The sequence below is a fragment of the Mandrillus leucophaeus genome, unplaced genomic scaffold, assembly GCF_000951045.1.
Source record: "Mandrillus leucophaeus isolate KB7577 unplaced genomic scaffold, Mleu.le_1.0 Scaffold166, whole genome shotgun sequence".
In the NCBI taxonomy this organism is placed as follows: domain Eukaryota; kingdom Metazoa; phylum Chordata; class Mammalia; order Primates; family Cercopithecidae; genus Mandrillus; species Mandrillus leucophaeus.
The window spans coordinates 1,928,106-1,943,862 of NW_012101654.1; the positions used below are offsets into that span (position 1 = coordinate 1,928,106).

At 44.1% G+C, this 15,757-nt stretch overlaps 1 protein-coding gene across 1 annotated transcript in view; it reads left to right on the forward strand.

Moving 5' to 3' along the window:
* ARID1B (AT rich interactive domain 1B (SWI1-like)) overlaps window positions 1-15,757 on the forward strand; it is a 423,627-nt gene that overhangs the window by 346,708 nt on the left and 61,162 nt on the right. The window contains exon 5 of the mRNA XM_011976438.1: window positions 1,268-1,447. Coding sequence (XP_011831828.1) covers window positions 1,268-1,447 — 180 coding nt within the window. The remainder of the gene's footprint in view (window positions 1-1,267; window positions 1,448-15,757) is intronic.

Sequence of the window (15,757 nt, forward strand, 5' to 3'; positions counted from 1 at the left end):
CTTGGCTCACTACAACCTCCGCCTTCTGGGTTCAAGGGATTCTCCTGCCTCAGCCTCCCGAGTAGCTGGGATTACAGGCACCTGCCACCATGCCCGGCTAAGTTTTGTATTTTTAGTAGAGACAGGGTTTCACCATCTTCGTCAGGCTGGTCTTGAACTCCTCACCTCATGATCCACCCACGTCAGCCTCCCAAAGAGCTGGGATTACAGCCATGAGCCACCATGCCCGCCAGTTTTGATGAGTTTTGTGCAGGGGAGAGATATGCTCTCATTTCCTTTTGTATTCCTGAAAGTTATTCTGCCACCTTTGAGGAAAATAAACCAAAAGGAGCAAGACTGGGGTTAGCAAGGCTGAGTGGTCGGTCGTACAGCTGTGGTGTGGGCAGAAGACACGACTGGGGCTGGCTTTGGTAGGAGTAGAAATAAGGAAGAAGTACCTCGCACCATCTGTGTCAGAGCGGAGTCACCAGGACATGCTGATGGATGGATCACACTTAGAGGAAAGAAGGAAAGGCTGACCTTGTGGGTGTCCCATGTGTCTGAGGGAGCATTTGGAGGAGTGGCCATACCAGTTACAGAGGTAGATAAGTCCCAAGACCCAACAGATTTGAAGGAGAAAGTCAAAGATTCTGCTGGGGCGCAGCAGAATACAGTGCAAGCCTGCAGCTGTTTGCAGTTGACCTGTGGGGGTGGTGCGAGTCAGGTATTAGAAGTCTGCAGGCCCTTTAGGAACCAAGTTTAACGGTTACTGCTTGAGGACACCAGAGGGGAGAAAAACAGCTCTGTGCAGGGAAGAGCTGGTACCTTGGGTCTAAAGGGTAGGATTTTTGAGTAACCAGAAAGCTGCGTCCCAGGGATTGGGCAGTGAGCAAAGGCTTGGAGGGGGCACGCACGGCGTGGCCAGCCTGGCAGGGGCAGAAGTTTGCAGTACAGCAGTTGGTCACTGTTACTTTTTGTAGGAACTTTATCTGCAAAAGAGGGGGAGGTCATCTGCCTTTGCTCCCCCTCCTCCCCTCCCTACTTTAAGTCCACAAGCCATTGGCTTCCTGGGAGTCCTCTTGGGAATTCAGGGTTAGGACCAGGGTTTCACCAGGGCACCCTCCAGACTGTCCACGCCGAATTGAGATGTCTTTAGCTGTTTTTAAGGAAAATCTCATGGTACCAGCCTTATCCCCTGCCACCTGCCACATAAGTCCATGTCCATTTTTATGTATGCAGAGATTATGAAACACCTGCATTTATATGTTTCCATTTATTTCCCACTTAGGTTTTATGGCAGGCACACAAAGAAACCCTCAGATGGCTCAGTATGGACCTCAACAGACAGGACCATCCATGTCGCCTCATCCTTCTCCTGGGGGCCAGATGCATGCTGGAATCAGTAGCTTTCAGCAGAGTAACTCAAGTGGGACTTACGGTCCACAGATGAGCCAGTATGGACCACAAGGTAAAACCAAAGCTTCTCCTAAATGCATGGCAGCAAGTTGTAGAAGTTTTCTTAATGTGTTAGTCCTTCAGGATTTTAATATTGTGAACATATCGTAAGATCCATTATCTGTTACCTGACAGGTTTGTGACGTTCATACAAGCCCACAGTACTTTAGTTGCCCCTAATGACGGGAGCAACAATTACAGTCACTATTGGTTAAGCATTTATGTATCAGACACTAGGGTAAGTGCTCATCATCCTTGTGTTGCTAATGAAGTAGGGGACCCCTACCTTCTGTGACGTGGTTGTAAACGTAGAGAAAAAAACACAAGCCACATTCTCAGAAGGTTTCTGATGTAAAACTTGGGCTTTGTTGGGTTGGATTCTGGTTTGGCCCCTCCCTCTTAGTGATCTCTTGTCAAAACCCTGAGCTGACAGCTCAGGATGGCATTGCCCCGCACATCCCTCCCAGTTTCTCTCCGAGGTGCCGCATCAGGTCAGCAGTAGCTCTCACTTTCCCAGTCATCCCCAGTCTGACTCTTCGGAGACAGGACAAAGCCTGAAATGGTTACGTGTCTTTCACAAGGGAAGGTAAGGGAGGAGCGGAGAACTAAGTGGAATCACGTCCAGCACGCACCATTGGCCTTCCTTCTTCCTGAAAGTGGATGTAGGTTCTGTTACATACACATACAATCCTTTTATCAAGGTTTTTAACCTGATGTGTATAGGTATACATATATATAACATACATGTATATGTATTTTTTTCTAAGTCACTTTTAGCAATAAGACATTTGAATTTACCACCTTCCTTATATTTTGTTTATTTAAATTGGACTTTAATGGATAATTTAGAGAGAATGAGATAATCTGGCACAATTCCCAGAGTTCCCTCACTTCTGAAAATACCAGGAACATTCCGGGTGAAGATGATGAGTGCCACTGCGAAACCATAGTAAAATGTTTACCACTTCTACAAGACCAGGTTTGCCTGGGGGAGACCCTTGGTATTTCCTAGAGGCGTTTGCAGCTATTTAGCAAACCCATCTATGAGGCCAGGCAAATATAAGGTGAAGCCCAGTCACCTCCCTTTTTACCTGCCGTTTCTCAGAAAATCACATCTTTCTGATGAAAAGTCCTTTACAGCTTGAAAAGCGAGTTCTTTTCTTGTGTGCTGAAGATCTTTTTCCAAAAGATCTTAAACAGTTTCAGTGCTACCAATGGAGCATTGTTTCTTGGCCTTAGAGGGCTTTGTTATATTTACTTTCCAAATATTTCTGTTGGTAGGAAGACTATGGGGATACCCAAGAAAGCAAACATCTATAGAGAGCCTCTCCTGCCTTTGTTCAGGCTTGTCCTGAGAGTGAGACTTGGGTTTTGCCCAATTCTCTTTATATCACATCATCAAGAGTTTTCCATGTTAGCAATACCAGTAAGCATTAGGAATTTCAGTCCCAGTCGACAGTAATGATCTGCTGGTTCCCTGTCAGCACCAGTAACTATAACATGTAGCTGTTTGTTGCTGGGCAGAGGCAGGACTGTGGGTTACCCACCACCCTTACTGAACGTGGTGGGTGTTGTCAAAGCCAGGTTTCTTTAGCTGTCATGGAAAGAAGAGAACTTAGCAGCAGTTGGAAAAGCGGTTTGTAAGTCATGGTAGGCACAGAAATTGTGAGCTTTTGCTCCTAATGTAATTGGAAGCAAGGTCCAGACCTTGTTCTCAGAACTGGGTGTGGGTGAAGGTGGTCTAGTTAACTCTTAAGACCATAAGCCCTTCCTGGGCTTTTTGAAATTTGTCTCCATACTCTTTAGTAATTCAATCTTGTAGCCTCTTTTTCTACTCATCATACGTGAAGACTGAGCCTTGGGCTATCTAGTAAATCTTTTGTGAACAACTAAGGAAGAACTTTTGCTATAGGAACTAATAGCAGGGAAGGAAATTACTATAGAATGGATTTATTTTTTGACTAAATCCCTGTTTTTTGCTATCACTGAACGTGAAGACTCTTAATTTAAGAGCACTGAGCCCAGGAGAGTTCTTATCCAAACTGCTGTGTCTCCTTGGAAAATTGCTTACTCTTTCTGAATTGCTTTTTGTCTAGAAAACGAGGAAATGAGATTATATTGCATTGGAAGTTGCTTCCACTTCTGATATTCTGTGAGTAAAGCCTTGCTTCAGTTCCAGGACCTTTACTGTTACGGTAGCCCACTGGGCTCCTGCGTCACAGTTCAGCTTTTTGTTGGAGTGTTTTAAGGCATGAACCTGGAGTGTAGGTTAATAGTAGAAACGATCTGAAATGAGAAGGATATTCCCACACTCGGCACTCTCTGGTGCCTGAAAGTTGGGCACCCCTTCCAGCACCATGCACCCTTTTCTCCTCTCCTGAGTGACACTGCCACCTTGTTCCCCTCCAAGGCATGTGTGCCGCTGGGTTCCTGCTCTGAGTGCTGTGTGCTGTGAGGGTCCTGGTACTCTCAATGTCCAATTCAAAATCATCACCTTTTCCCCCTTGGAGCCTCCTGTCCTCAGCAAACACTCAGCAACAGATCACATTTGCAACATGTATTGTTGAATTCAATAAATGCTCTTCGCTTTTTCCGTCTTTGTTATCCTTTTAGAAAGGGATCCAAGTAAAGGGTTTTTTCTTTCTCTTGATTAACTACTCAGATGAATAGTGACATATTCAGCTTCCTTCTTCACATGAGACGTGTTCATATCTCTGGAATGATTCACTCATGCCGCCACCCAAGATGTCATCAGTCTCCTTTTTCTGTTTTTGTTCTTCACTTCATGACTTGCTTCTGGTTTTGCTTTTTTAAAGAAGTTTCAAATACTTCGCAACCATTTTACTCACATTGTATATGAGCAGCTTTTCCAAAATTATTAGTAATAACAACCAGCATTTATCGAACATGCTACTATGTCCTGGGTCCTGTTTTCTAAATGTTTTTTATATTAACTCATTTAATCCTCACAGAAGTTGCTGTTATTACTCCACTTTACAGAGGAAGAAACTGAGGCACAGAACAGGTGAACAGTTTTGCCAGGATGCACAGTGACTACAATGGTCAAACCAGGATCCAAACCCAGGCTGATTCACCCAGTCTCTTAATTAACGGGAAGCCCTCTGAGGCTGTCTCTATTTCATAAGTGAGAACACCAAAGCCTTGAGAAATGTAATGATTTGGCCATGATCCCACAGCTGTTACAGTAAGTGGCTAGCCCAGGGTTCCCACCAATGGAAACTAACTGACGAGGGGCCTCTCCCGTAGTCACTAGTGGTGTTGCCTCCCACACCTTAACTGCACTGCCCTCTCACCAGTTCATTCATTCAGTGAGCCGCTAGGGATATAAAACCAAAATGACAAACAACTCGCCTTTATGGAGCAAGAAACGTCTTAAGAATACAGGCATGGAAATATATATTAAAAATCTGACCGAGCGTGGTGGCTCACGCCTGTAATCCCAGCACTTTGGGAGTCTGAGGCGGGTGGATCACTTGAGGTCAGGAGTTCGAGACCAGCCTGGGCAACATGGTGAAACACCGCCTCAACTAAAACTACAAAACTTAGCCGGTGTGGTCCCAGCCTCTCAGGAGGCTGAGGCACAAGAATCGCTTGAACCTGGGACGTGGAAGCTGCAGTGAGCCAAGATTGTGCCACTGCACTCCAGCCTGGGTGACAGAGCAAGACCCTGTCTTTTAAAAAAAAAAAAAAAAAATACTGAAGAGATTAAGAATGTTGCTCATGTCCATAATCTCAGCACTTTGAGAGGCTGAGGTGGGCTGATCGCTTGAGCCCAGGAGTTAGAGACCAGCCTGGGCAACATGGTAAAACCCCGTCTCTACAAAAAGACATTAAAAAATTAGCCAGTTGTGATGGCACACATATGTAATCCCAGCTACTCGGGAGGCTGGCATCAGAGGATCACTTGAGCCCAGGAGGTTGAGGCTGCAGTGAACTCTGATCACGCCACTGCTCTACAGCCTGGGTGACAAAGTGAGACCATCTCAAAAAATAAAATAAAATTTCTGTGGTGTGAAGAAGGGGGAATGTTAGAAATGTACATTAATACTATAAAATCTGAATTGTTAAATAAACAAATGAAGCCAATCTAAATGTGTAAAAATATGTAATTACAGTATATTTTGCCACCTTCAAGCAAGCACATGTAATAATAACTACCCTTGCAAAGTGTTTACAAGGAAAAGGGCTGTGGGGACTTGCTTTAATAAATAGAAAGGATTATGTAATTAACATGTTAATTATTAATAAGTGAGTTTGTATGGGAAAAAGAGAGCTAAAATCAATTTCATATCCATAACCTTTTTGTTTCTTAAGGACAAAACTATCTTGTTTGTTTTTTGCATTCTCTAGAGGAACGTCTATCACACTGACTATTCAGAAATACTTTTTGCATGTTGTTACTAGTTACAAAATATAAACACTCGGGCCTTAGTTTTGCTGTAAGTCGAGTTACCTTGGGCAGGTAACAGTAGTTCTGAGTCTGGATTCCTCCCAGGCCTCACTCACTCTGTATTAGCCTATGGGAGTCTGGGTAGGGCCACCACATACAGCCATATGGGTTGTGCTGACACCTGGGTTTATGCCTAATTTTTATTGTGTGTGTCTTGGGAAGCAGAGGACTTACAAGTAGGTGAGTCTCATGAACCTTTTATTTCTAAATTACTTTGCCAAAGGTATTTTTCAGAAGGGTTTAAAATTTTTTTTTTCACTAAAATAAATTAGATGCCATCTAGAAATTTTCCTTTTCCCTTCATTCATTATATGTGTCTCAAAAGTTCAACAGAGGCAAACTTGAAATGATATTCAGTTGAAATGAATACAGTTCCAGACTAGTGAATTACACAGCAGTACTCTTAAACTGTTGTGGTTCTAGAGGGACAAGGTATAGATGTCAAGAGTTGTGGGCCCACTAGCTACTTGTGGGTACCTTATAGGCCCTGCAGTCACTGAGACCCAGGATTTCAGTCTCTACTCTTCTAAGTTCAGAACCTCCGTCTTTGGTTGGTTGGTTGGTTGGTTGGTTGGTTGGTTGGTTGTTGAGACAGTCTCACTCTGTCGCCCAATCTGAAGTACAGTGAGGCAATCTTGACTCACTGTAACCTCGAGCTCTTGGGCTAAAGGGATTCTCCCACCTCAGCCTCTCTAGTAGCTGGGACCACAGACATGCACCCCACGCCGGGCTAAATTTTTTTGTTTTCTTTGTTTTTTTTTTGAGACGGAGTCTCGCTCTGTCGCCCAGGCTGGAGTGCAGTGCTCCGTCTCCTGGGTTTACGCCATTCTCCTGCCTCAGCCTCCCGAGTAGCTGGGACTACAGGCGCCCGCCACCTCGCCCGGCTAGTTTTTTTTTTTTGTATTTTTTAGCAGAGACGGGGTTTCACCGTGTTAGCCAGGATGGTCTCGATTTCCTGACCTCGTGATCCGCCCATCTCGGCCTCCCAAAGTGCTGGGATTACATGTATTTTTTATAGAGACAAGGTTTCAGCATGTTGCCCAAGCTAGTTTCAAACTCCTGGGCTCACATGATCCAGCCACCTCGGCCTCCCAAAGTTCTAGGATTACAGGCATGAGAGAACCTCAGTCTTATTATTGAATTGACTTAAATACAGCTGCTTTTCTGCACAGGTGGGGTCTGTCTGCCACATGGATTCATTTTGTGTGGTCAAAAGACTTCCCATGGATGGTACCACAGATTGACAAGATCCTCTTCTCTGACGTTCCAAAGACTAGATTCTGTGCAGGTCACTCGTCCCTTCGGTGTGCTCATTTTATTGTTTTCTTGAAACAGGTTGATAGACTTGATGAGGCCACAGTTTCTTATCTTCACCTTGTTTTTTTGGTTAAATTGACAGTGCAAAGCAAAAGGATTAATTCCTTGTTCTATACGTGTTACATTTGACTAAGGAAATCTCCTAAATCTGTCTTGCTAATACTAGAAAAAGCAAAAATTAAATTAGATGGTTGCATAGCAAAGGAGAGGTGAATGTAATCAAGTCTTCTTGTGATGCCTGAATCTAGCCTTCAAGTTATAAGACTTAAGCATGAATTTTTCTTAAGACTGATAATCATCATGATTTTGATAAGATCATCACATCATGATTTTATCAAAACCTGGGAAATAGGGAGAAAAACTCAGGAAAATATACAGTACAAATCAACTTAAAATGAAAACAGAGAAAAAAAAATCGAGCAACTTTAATTTTGACTAATGTGAGGCTGTTTTACTGCAGTAATTAACATCTGCAGCACTCAAGAGGGGCACACCCCCTGCCCTCACCGCATGACCGAGCCCACCACCGTATATGCCATGTCAGGTGGGGTTCATTAAGACAGCGGTGGGTGGCACGTAGAGAGGCAGGGTGTGGACATGCAGCTTCACTTGCCCTCTTAGCAAGGTACCTTTTCCCGAGGCCTGTTGCTCTTCCATTTATTCGAATGTTTAAAAGGAAATTACCTGTTGACATATTTCACAAATCCTCCAGAGTCTCACCAGCCACCCTGGAGGAGGGTCCCTCCACCTGTGGTTAGTGGTGGCTGATCAGGACCCTCCCTGGCCCACCTGCAGGGGGTGCCTTTCCCCTGCAGTCTGTGTGGGGCATGCAGGGCACAGCAACTGAGCCTGGAGACACAGCCCCTGCCGTGTGTGACTCCGCCACTTCTGACGCTTAGACACCTTCGGTTCTTACCATAGAGACTTGACTGTTTCACACGGCAGTTGACTGTTGGGTTGGGTTAATAACTGTGTGTGTGTGTGTGTGTATATATATGTATATATAATATATATATAATATTTTTATATATATATATATTTCTTTTTTTTAAGATGGAGTCTCGCCATATTGCTCAGGCTGGGGTGCCGTGACGCGATCTCAGCTCACTGCAACCTCTGCCTCCTGGGTTCCAGCAATTTTCCAGCCTCAGCCTCTGGAGTAGCTAGGATAACAGGTGCCCGCCACCACACCCAGCTGATTTTTTGTATTTTTAGTAGAGATGGGATTTCACCGTGTTGGCCAGGCTGGCCTCAAACTCCTGACCTCAAGTGATCCGCCTGCCTCGGCCTCCCAAAGTGCTGGGATTACAGGCATGAGCCACCGTGCCCGGACTCTTTGTATATTTTTTAATGTCAGTGCTTACCTTTTATACATTCTTCTATTTGAGAAATAAATTGTGTATCTGTGCGTGATGAAAGTAAAACTAGGCATATAATGCAATATGATAATGTAAAGATAATTTCTTTTCACTAATTATACAGTTATTAGAACACCTTTTAGGCCAAGTGCAGTGGCTCACACCTGTAATCCCAACACTTTGGGAGGCCGAGGTGGGTGAATTGCTTGAGCCTTGGAGTTTGAGACCAGCCTGGGCAGCACAGTGAAACCCCATCTCTACCAAAAATACAAATATTAGCCTAATGTGGTGGCATGCGCCTGTAATCCCAGCTACCCGGGAGGCTGAGGCAGGAGAATTACTTGAACCCGGGAGGTGGAGGTTGCAGTGAGCTGAGATTGCACCTCTGCACTCTAATCTGGGTGACACAGCAAGACCTTGTCTCGAAAAAAATAAAAAGAACACTTTCTTGCCTATTCCTTGGCTGATTTTATCTATTCATTGTCAGTTGTCCTACAGTAGTTACTATATTTTTTCCTTGCAGGAACCACATGAGATAGAGAATCTTTTATTACACCCGTTTTATAGAGGAGGAAACTGAGCTTTGGAGTAACAGGTAGCTTTCCAGAGTCACCTGCCCAGAACCAGACAGTGAGACCCGCCTCCTGGGAAGCCTCTCTTCTTCACTTGGCTGCCTCGACATCAGATGCTGGCCTCTGAGCATACCCACATATCCTTGGGGTCTGCCTCTGACGTTAGCCCCGGTCCGGGATCCACTTCTGCCCCGGGAGAGGCAGCGGCTTGCACATGGCTCCCTTCCCCTCACCACTCTGCAGAGTCCTCCCTCCTGTGTTTCTCTTCATCCCTCTCGTCACCACATGACATTGTCTTGATTTCTTTACTTGCCTGTCTCCTGCCACCAGAACATAAGCTCTTTGACTTCATTCACTGCTGAATCCCCAGCATTTAGCACAGAGCCTGGCATGTAAGAGGCCCTTAATAACTCTTTCTTAAATGAATGAATTCTGCTAAGGCAGAGTAATCCAGAGTCACTGATACTCCTTCCCCCCTGCCCTGAGGCTTGACCGGTATTGGGTTGACCATTCGATGCCTAAGAGCAGTACCTGGTATATTATCCTTGTGGGGTGAGACTAAGGATAATTTTTGTCTGTTTCTATGCTTCCATATTTTCTGCATTGAGTTTGCATTACTTTGTAATTTTAAAAAGGAAGACAATAATTGTTGTAACATAAATGGAAAAAAACTACCAAAAGTGAAACATTGAAGTGACACTGTAAGGTAAGATAATAGGTCTTTCTCCTTCTTTTACAAACTTTGTGTAACATTGTAAGTTTTACATTTTAAGTGATTTTTAAATGCATATTGACCTAAGAGAAATATGGTACCTTATATATAGTTCAGAAAACAAATTCTGTGTATTTATTCCCACAAATAGGACTTGATGCAACTTGTGGTAAGTCAGCTTTCATTTCAATGAACCTGTATTTGTGATCATCTAACTACTTGATACATTTCCCTGGCTAAAAGAGCAGCATTGTATGATAGATCTAAGTAGAAAGATAGAATTGAAAGAAGCTGTATTGAAATAGAACTTTGTTTTTCACAGAAAAGATCTTACTTAAATATGATAACCAACAAATAAACACATGAAAAATGCTCAAAATTTTTTTTCATTAGGAAAATGAAAATTAAAGCTACATTGATTTCTATTACATACTGATTCAAATAGCTAATTTTTTTAAGTTGGAATATTAAGTGCTGGCAGTTAGAACTCTCACGCAGTATTTGGTGGGAATATATACAAAATAGTACAGCCACAGTTTGGCAGTTTCTTATAAACATGTACTTACCATACAGCCAAGCAATCTCATTTCTAGGGTTTTACAAAGAAAAATGAAACATATTCCTACCACACAAAGACCTGTATACAAATTTTTAGTAGCTCTACTCATAATTGCCAAAAACTAGAAACCATATCCAAGAATGGACTACTACTCAGCACTGAAAGGGAACGCACAGATGCATGCAACGATGTGGATGGATGTCAAAGGCGTGACGCTAAGAAACCAAGCACGAAAGCCTATACTGTGCGACTCCATGCGACATTGTAGAGAAGTAAAATGACATGAACGGAAATCAGATCAGTGGTTACCAGGGGGTGGCGTGGGCATGAGGCTGACTTACAGAAAGGAAAGAGGGAACTTTTTCCTCCTTTCATTTCTTGTGAGATAAATATTTTGTACCTTGATTGTGCTGTCGATTACAGGATTATAGATTTTTTTATATCTCAATATAGACATGACAAAGCCGGGCACGTTGGCTCACGCCTGTAATCCCAGCACTTTGGGAGGCGAGGGCGGGTGGGTTGTTTGAGGCCAGGCGTTTGAGAATAGCCCGGGCAACATGACAAAACCCCATCTCTACTAAAAATACAAAAATTAGCCTAGCATGGTAGTAAACGCCTGTAAACCCAGCTACTCAGGAGGCTCAAGTGGGAGGATCGCTTAAACTCAGGAGGCAGAGGTTGCAGTGAGCCGGGATCACGCCACTGCACTCCAGCCTGGGTGACAGAGCAAGACTCTGTCTCAAAAAAAAAAACACGCACACAATATTTTGTAGTGACTGTTATAAAAATGGTAAACATTGCTGGCTACAAGACAAGATAAATGCATATTTAGCCCTAATTCACAACTGGCTTTATCATAGTATGCAGTTAATTATGCATTTCTTTTTCCCACAAGGGTAAGATTTCTGATTTATGGCATGCGCCTCCATTTTCTCCTCTACCATATAGGGAATAATGCAGAACCTTGCCCACAGTAGTTGTTCATAACTGTTGAGTGATTGAAACTTGGAAGCAAAATTTCATATATGAGTGGAAACATTTAGTAGTTTACAAAAAGCAGTACTCTCTGAATATGTATTGTAACTAGCAACTTTAAATTTTCTGGAGTCAGGTACAGAATTTTTTGTGATCTGCCTGAAATGATGACGGTGACTTGAATAGGGTCTAGTTTCTGCTTCCTCTCTCTGGGCTTGAATGGAACTCTTGGTGGGTAGAAATCTGAATTCTATTGGTGACCAATTTTCCAAAGCTAGTGTGCCAAGATGAACCCACTTGAAAACTGTGGGCTCTTGGACTTGGCTGCAAGACCAGTCCAGCTGAGGTGGGCTGGCCCGGCATCTGCCGCCTTCATTGTGCTTAATGCTGGATCCATCTGTTTTCTGTCAAAGCCAGTGCCAACAAATTACTAACCTATTAGAGAAACATGGAAATAAGATTGCACTTCTCATTCCTGGCTTTTCCTCTCATATTTTGCTTGGCTTACATATTTGGTTTTTGTTTATTTTGAGAAGAAAGATACGTTATCGAGTAGTTGGGGGGGCATGAATCATTTTTTGCCCCATGCGCACATTTTTAAAAGATGGGGGGGTGATGTTAGTGATGTTGTTATGGCTGTTGATGACGATGGCAGCTGTCATTTGTTCGGCAGCACTGTGCCTGGCGCTGCACTTGTTACTTTCAGCCTCTTATTCATTATCGTCATCACTTTACAGATGACAGAACCACAGTTCAGAGGCTAAACAACTTGTCACGCTGCTAGGGAGTGTCAGAACCAGTATTCACACCCAGATTCTGAAGCCTGTGCTTTATCCGTTGCTGCCTCTTAAACCATTTTAAGCCTTTAGAAACTATTTTTATCCAGGCACGTGAGTCTAATGAGGAAAGTTTAAAGAAAAGAAAAGGGGACTTTGTATTTCTTCTATCCGATAGAGGCCTCTGTAATGAGAACGTATTTCCTTGACACGCGCTTTTGAGTGCCAATTCATGGAATCAACCCAACTGATTGGAGAGAAAGAGATTGGCACCCCAGGCCTAAGCGCCTTTCTAAGCACAAGTGCACACACGCATGTCTTGGTGTGCATGGCTGTGCTCAAACGCGCACTCCACCGGCTTGCAGACGCTTCCTGCCAGAAGATGAAGACCAGCTGCCGAATTGAGCAAAGCTACTGAAACACAGCTCTCCTCTCTTTAGTACATAACATGAGTGAGAGGTGAAGGTAGGGTACAGAGTAACTAAACATCTCAGTAGTTTCTTTCCTTTGTGTTCATTAAAATACAGCCCTTGACTGCCAGTTAAACCCAGGAAGTTGGAGTGCCAACATTTCCCCATTCCAGCTATAAGCAGAGTTCAACAAACTCAGAAACCTTCTTTCTCTAATAAAACTACATGATGGGTATAGTCTAAACGCTTGTTTTCTAAAACAAGATTAAAGCGTTACTTCATTTCCTTCTAAAGCAAAGGCACATAAGTTTTCACTGAAAAAGGTTTCTTACCAACTGAGTCGCTTATCCAGTGTTGGGGGAGGGTGGAAACTAGCCCCCAAGTAATGGCATAAATACATGAGTTAATTACTTGTGCATTCAAACTATGAATGAGTATATTTATTTTTAATAAAAGCAAGAGCCAAGAAGGAGCACTGTATCTCACTGATCTTATCAGATCATCTGGAAGCGAAGGGGATGTGAGCTCAGGGAGGAGGAGGAGGAGGAGGAGGAGTCTGAATTCCTTCTCACAGCGAAGAGTCGTGAGGACTGGGGCTGTCTCTGGGTAAGCGTGGGAAGAGGAAGGGCCCAGCAGCTGGCCCCTGCTCTGTGCCCGCCTACCAGGGTGCACAGAAGGTGCCTTTTCCGCCAAGACTGCGTGACGGGAAAACGGAGTGTATGTGTGTCCCGTGGGATGGGAGATTCAGAAGCAACTTAAGAAATTTTTGTAAAGAACTTTGAAACTGATGAACAGTGGTGTTTTTTTATTTTTTATTTTAACTTGAAAACAGAGTTTTGATGGTATCGGCAAACTGCAGCTGTGCAAAAGCAGTGCCTCTTCATGCCGAAGCAGTTTGACTTGAAGGAGCCACCAATAAAAGGCTAATGGCATGTGGCCCAGCGCACCCAAGGTGTCTTCGCTGTGCCTCTCCTGTTCCTGTTTCCTGTTCCCCTTTGTCTTCCACTTTCTTTCCCAGTTCCTCAGATCGGCCATTGCGCACTCCGGCATCCCCTGAAGCCTTTCTCAGCCTTCCAGATGGTGTTCGGGGTTAAGGAAGCTGCTGACTTGACCAGGTCTTACTTGCCGTTGCTAGTGTAGCAGTTTATTAGCTTGTCCCAAGACCAGTCTGTGTCAGGAGTCCACAGATTGTGGCCCGCTCTGGCCCACTACCTGTTTTTGTAAATAAAGTTTTATTGGAACATCACTACTCCCATCTGTGTGTGTGGCTGCTTTGGGGGCTACTGTGGCAGGATTGAGTAATCATGATAGAGACTGTTTGTCCCAGACGCCTAAACTATTTCCTATCTGGCCCTTGACAAAAGTGTGCCTGCCCACATCTGCACGGACAGTGGCCCGTGCGTCGCCTGTAAGGAATAACACATGCCTCCCGGACAGCCAAATGAAAATGCACGCAGTGTCTCTCACAGAGAGCAGGCGCACAGTAAATATGGAGAAGTCTGCAGAGGTCTCTTGCAGATTTGTAGGTGATAGAACTTTGTATGTGTGAATTTAAGAAAGCCGGTTTTGACCATTATGGTAACATTGTTACATAAATGTGATTTTTCTTAAATATTTGAGAGACTGTGTAGCAGAATGTGTCATGCTTGGACTCTAAACTACACTCCGGGCTGCCTGGGCTGAGAGGTTCCTCCTCCAGTTGTGGGCCACGTGACCATGACACATTTGTTGTTATTCACAGCCCTATGCCTTAGGCTCCTCATCTCCAGCATGAGGATTATAATAATGTGTACCTCCTAGGCCTGATCTGGGGATTAAGTGAGTTAACACAAAGAACTTGGAACTGAGCTTAGCACATAGTAAATATTAAGTGTTTGCTTTTATTGCAGTTATTAATCCAGTCCTATCTCTGCTGGAAATCCTTGAGAAGCTCCTCCTTATCAACAAGATAAACCTCAAACTTAGAAGCCTGGTACACAAGGCCCTGCCAGACCCAGCCTCTCCCATCTACCCCCCGACAGCCACACACAGCGCTCCAGTGGCTGTCCAAATCAGTCTGCCCTTGCCATCGAGCCGGTGTCCCCAGCCTCTCAGCCATAAGTGCCCTTTCCCCTCTTCTGCCATAGCCCCCAGCCAACAATGAAGCCCCCATCAAGTGGCACCCACAATTTAGATACTTTGCGTACATTATGTGGTTTAATCCTGAGAACACTTCTTCACGTGGACAATGTTAGGATTCTCTTTGTTTTACAGAGAAGAGAATGAAACAAGAAAAGATGAAAGCAACTTCCCTAAGGTCCTGCAGGCAGGCAATGCAGAGGCTCACCCAGCTGCAGGCTCTCCCAGCCCCTGAAGCCAGCTCCTGAGGGTTCAGCTCCAGAAGTGCTCATTCAGAGGACTCTCCACCAGCCCCCACCAAGGGGGCCCTCAAGCCTACAGCCCCCATCAGACGCACTCTCCCTTCTGTCTGCACTTTTCACATTGCATGCTTTTTTTGTTTTGCTTCTATACTTTTTCTTGTTTTTACCCTTGCTGCTTTACTGCACACACACACATGCATAACCATATGTGTGCACGCATGCACACACACGCATGCTCACCCATGTAGATTGTGAGCTTCTCGAGTGCAGGAATTGGATTGTATTTAGTTTTATGTCACCTGTGCCTAGAACAGCTTCTGGTGTATAGTAAGTGTATAGTTATGTTACATGGATGGAAAAAGGAAAAGTAGTAAGGACTGATTGGGAAACACTAATCCATATTCCATACACACACTTGTCTTTTACATTTATGTGATTTCAACATTAATTTATCAGGAGGCAGCACGTTTTATTGGTTGAAGACATGGGTCCCCGAGTCAGTTTGCTAGAGCTTTAGTCCTAATCTTCTAGCTCTTGATTTTTCTCATTTATAAATGGAGTCCTGGGGCTATCTATATTTCACGTGGTTATTGGAAGAAATGAATGAATTCATTGGTGCAAAGCACTTAACCAGGTGCCCAGCACACACTGGTTCAGCAGTTCAATTATGATTGAAGTAGTATCGTGTGTCTTTGATTTACTTGAATTTATCTACACACAAAGTAAAAGGCGTGAAAGGGAAGGGAAAACATCTGCCATCCCTCACCTCTGCCTCCGGCCCTGCCCTCCGTCCCTCACCCCTGCCTCTCC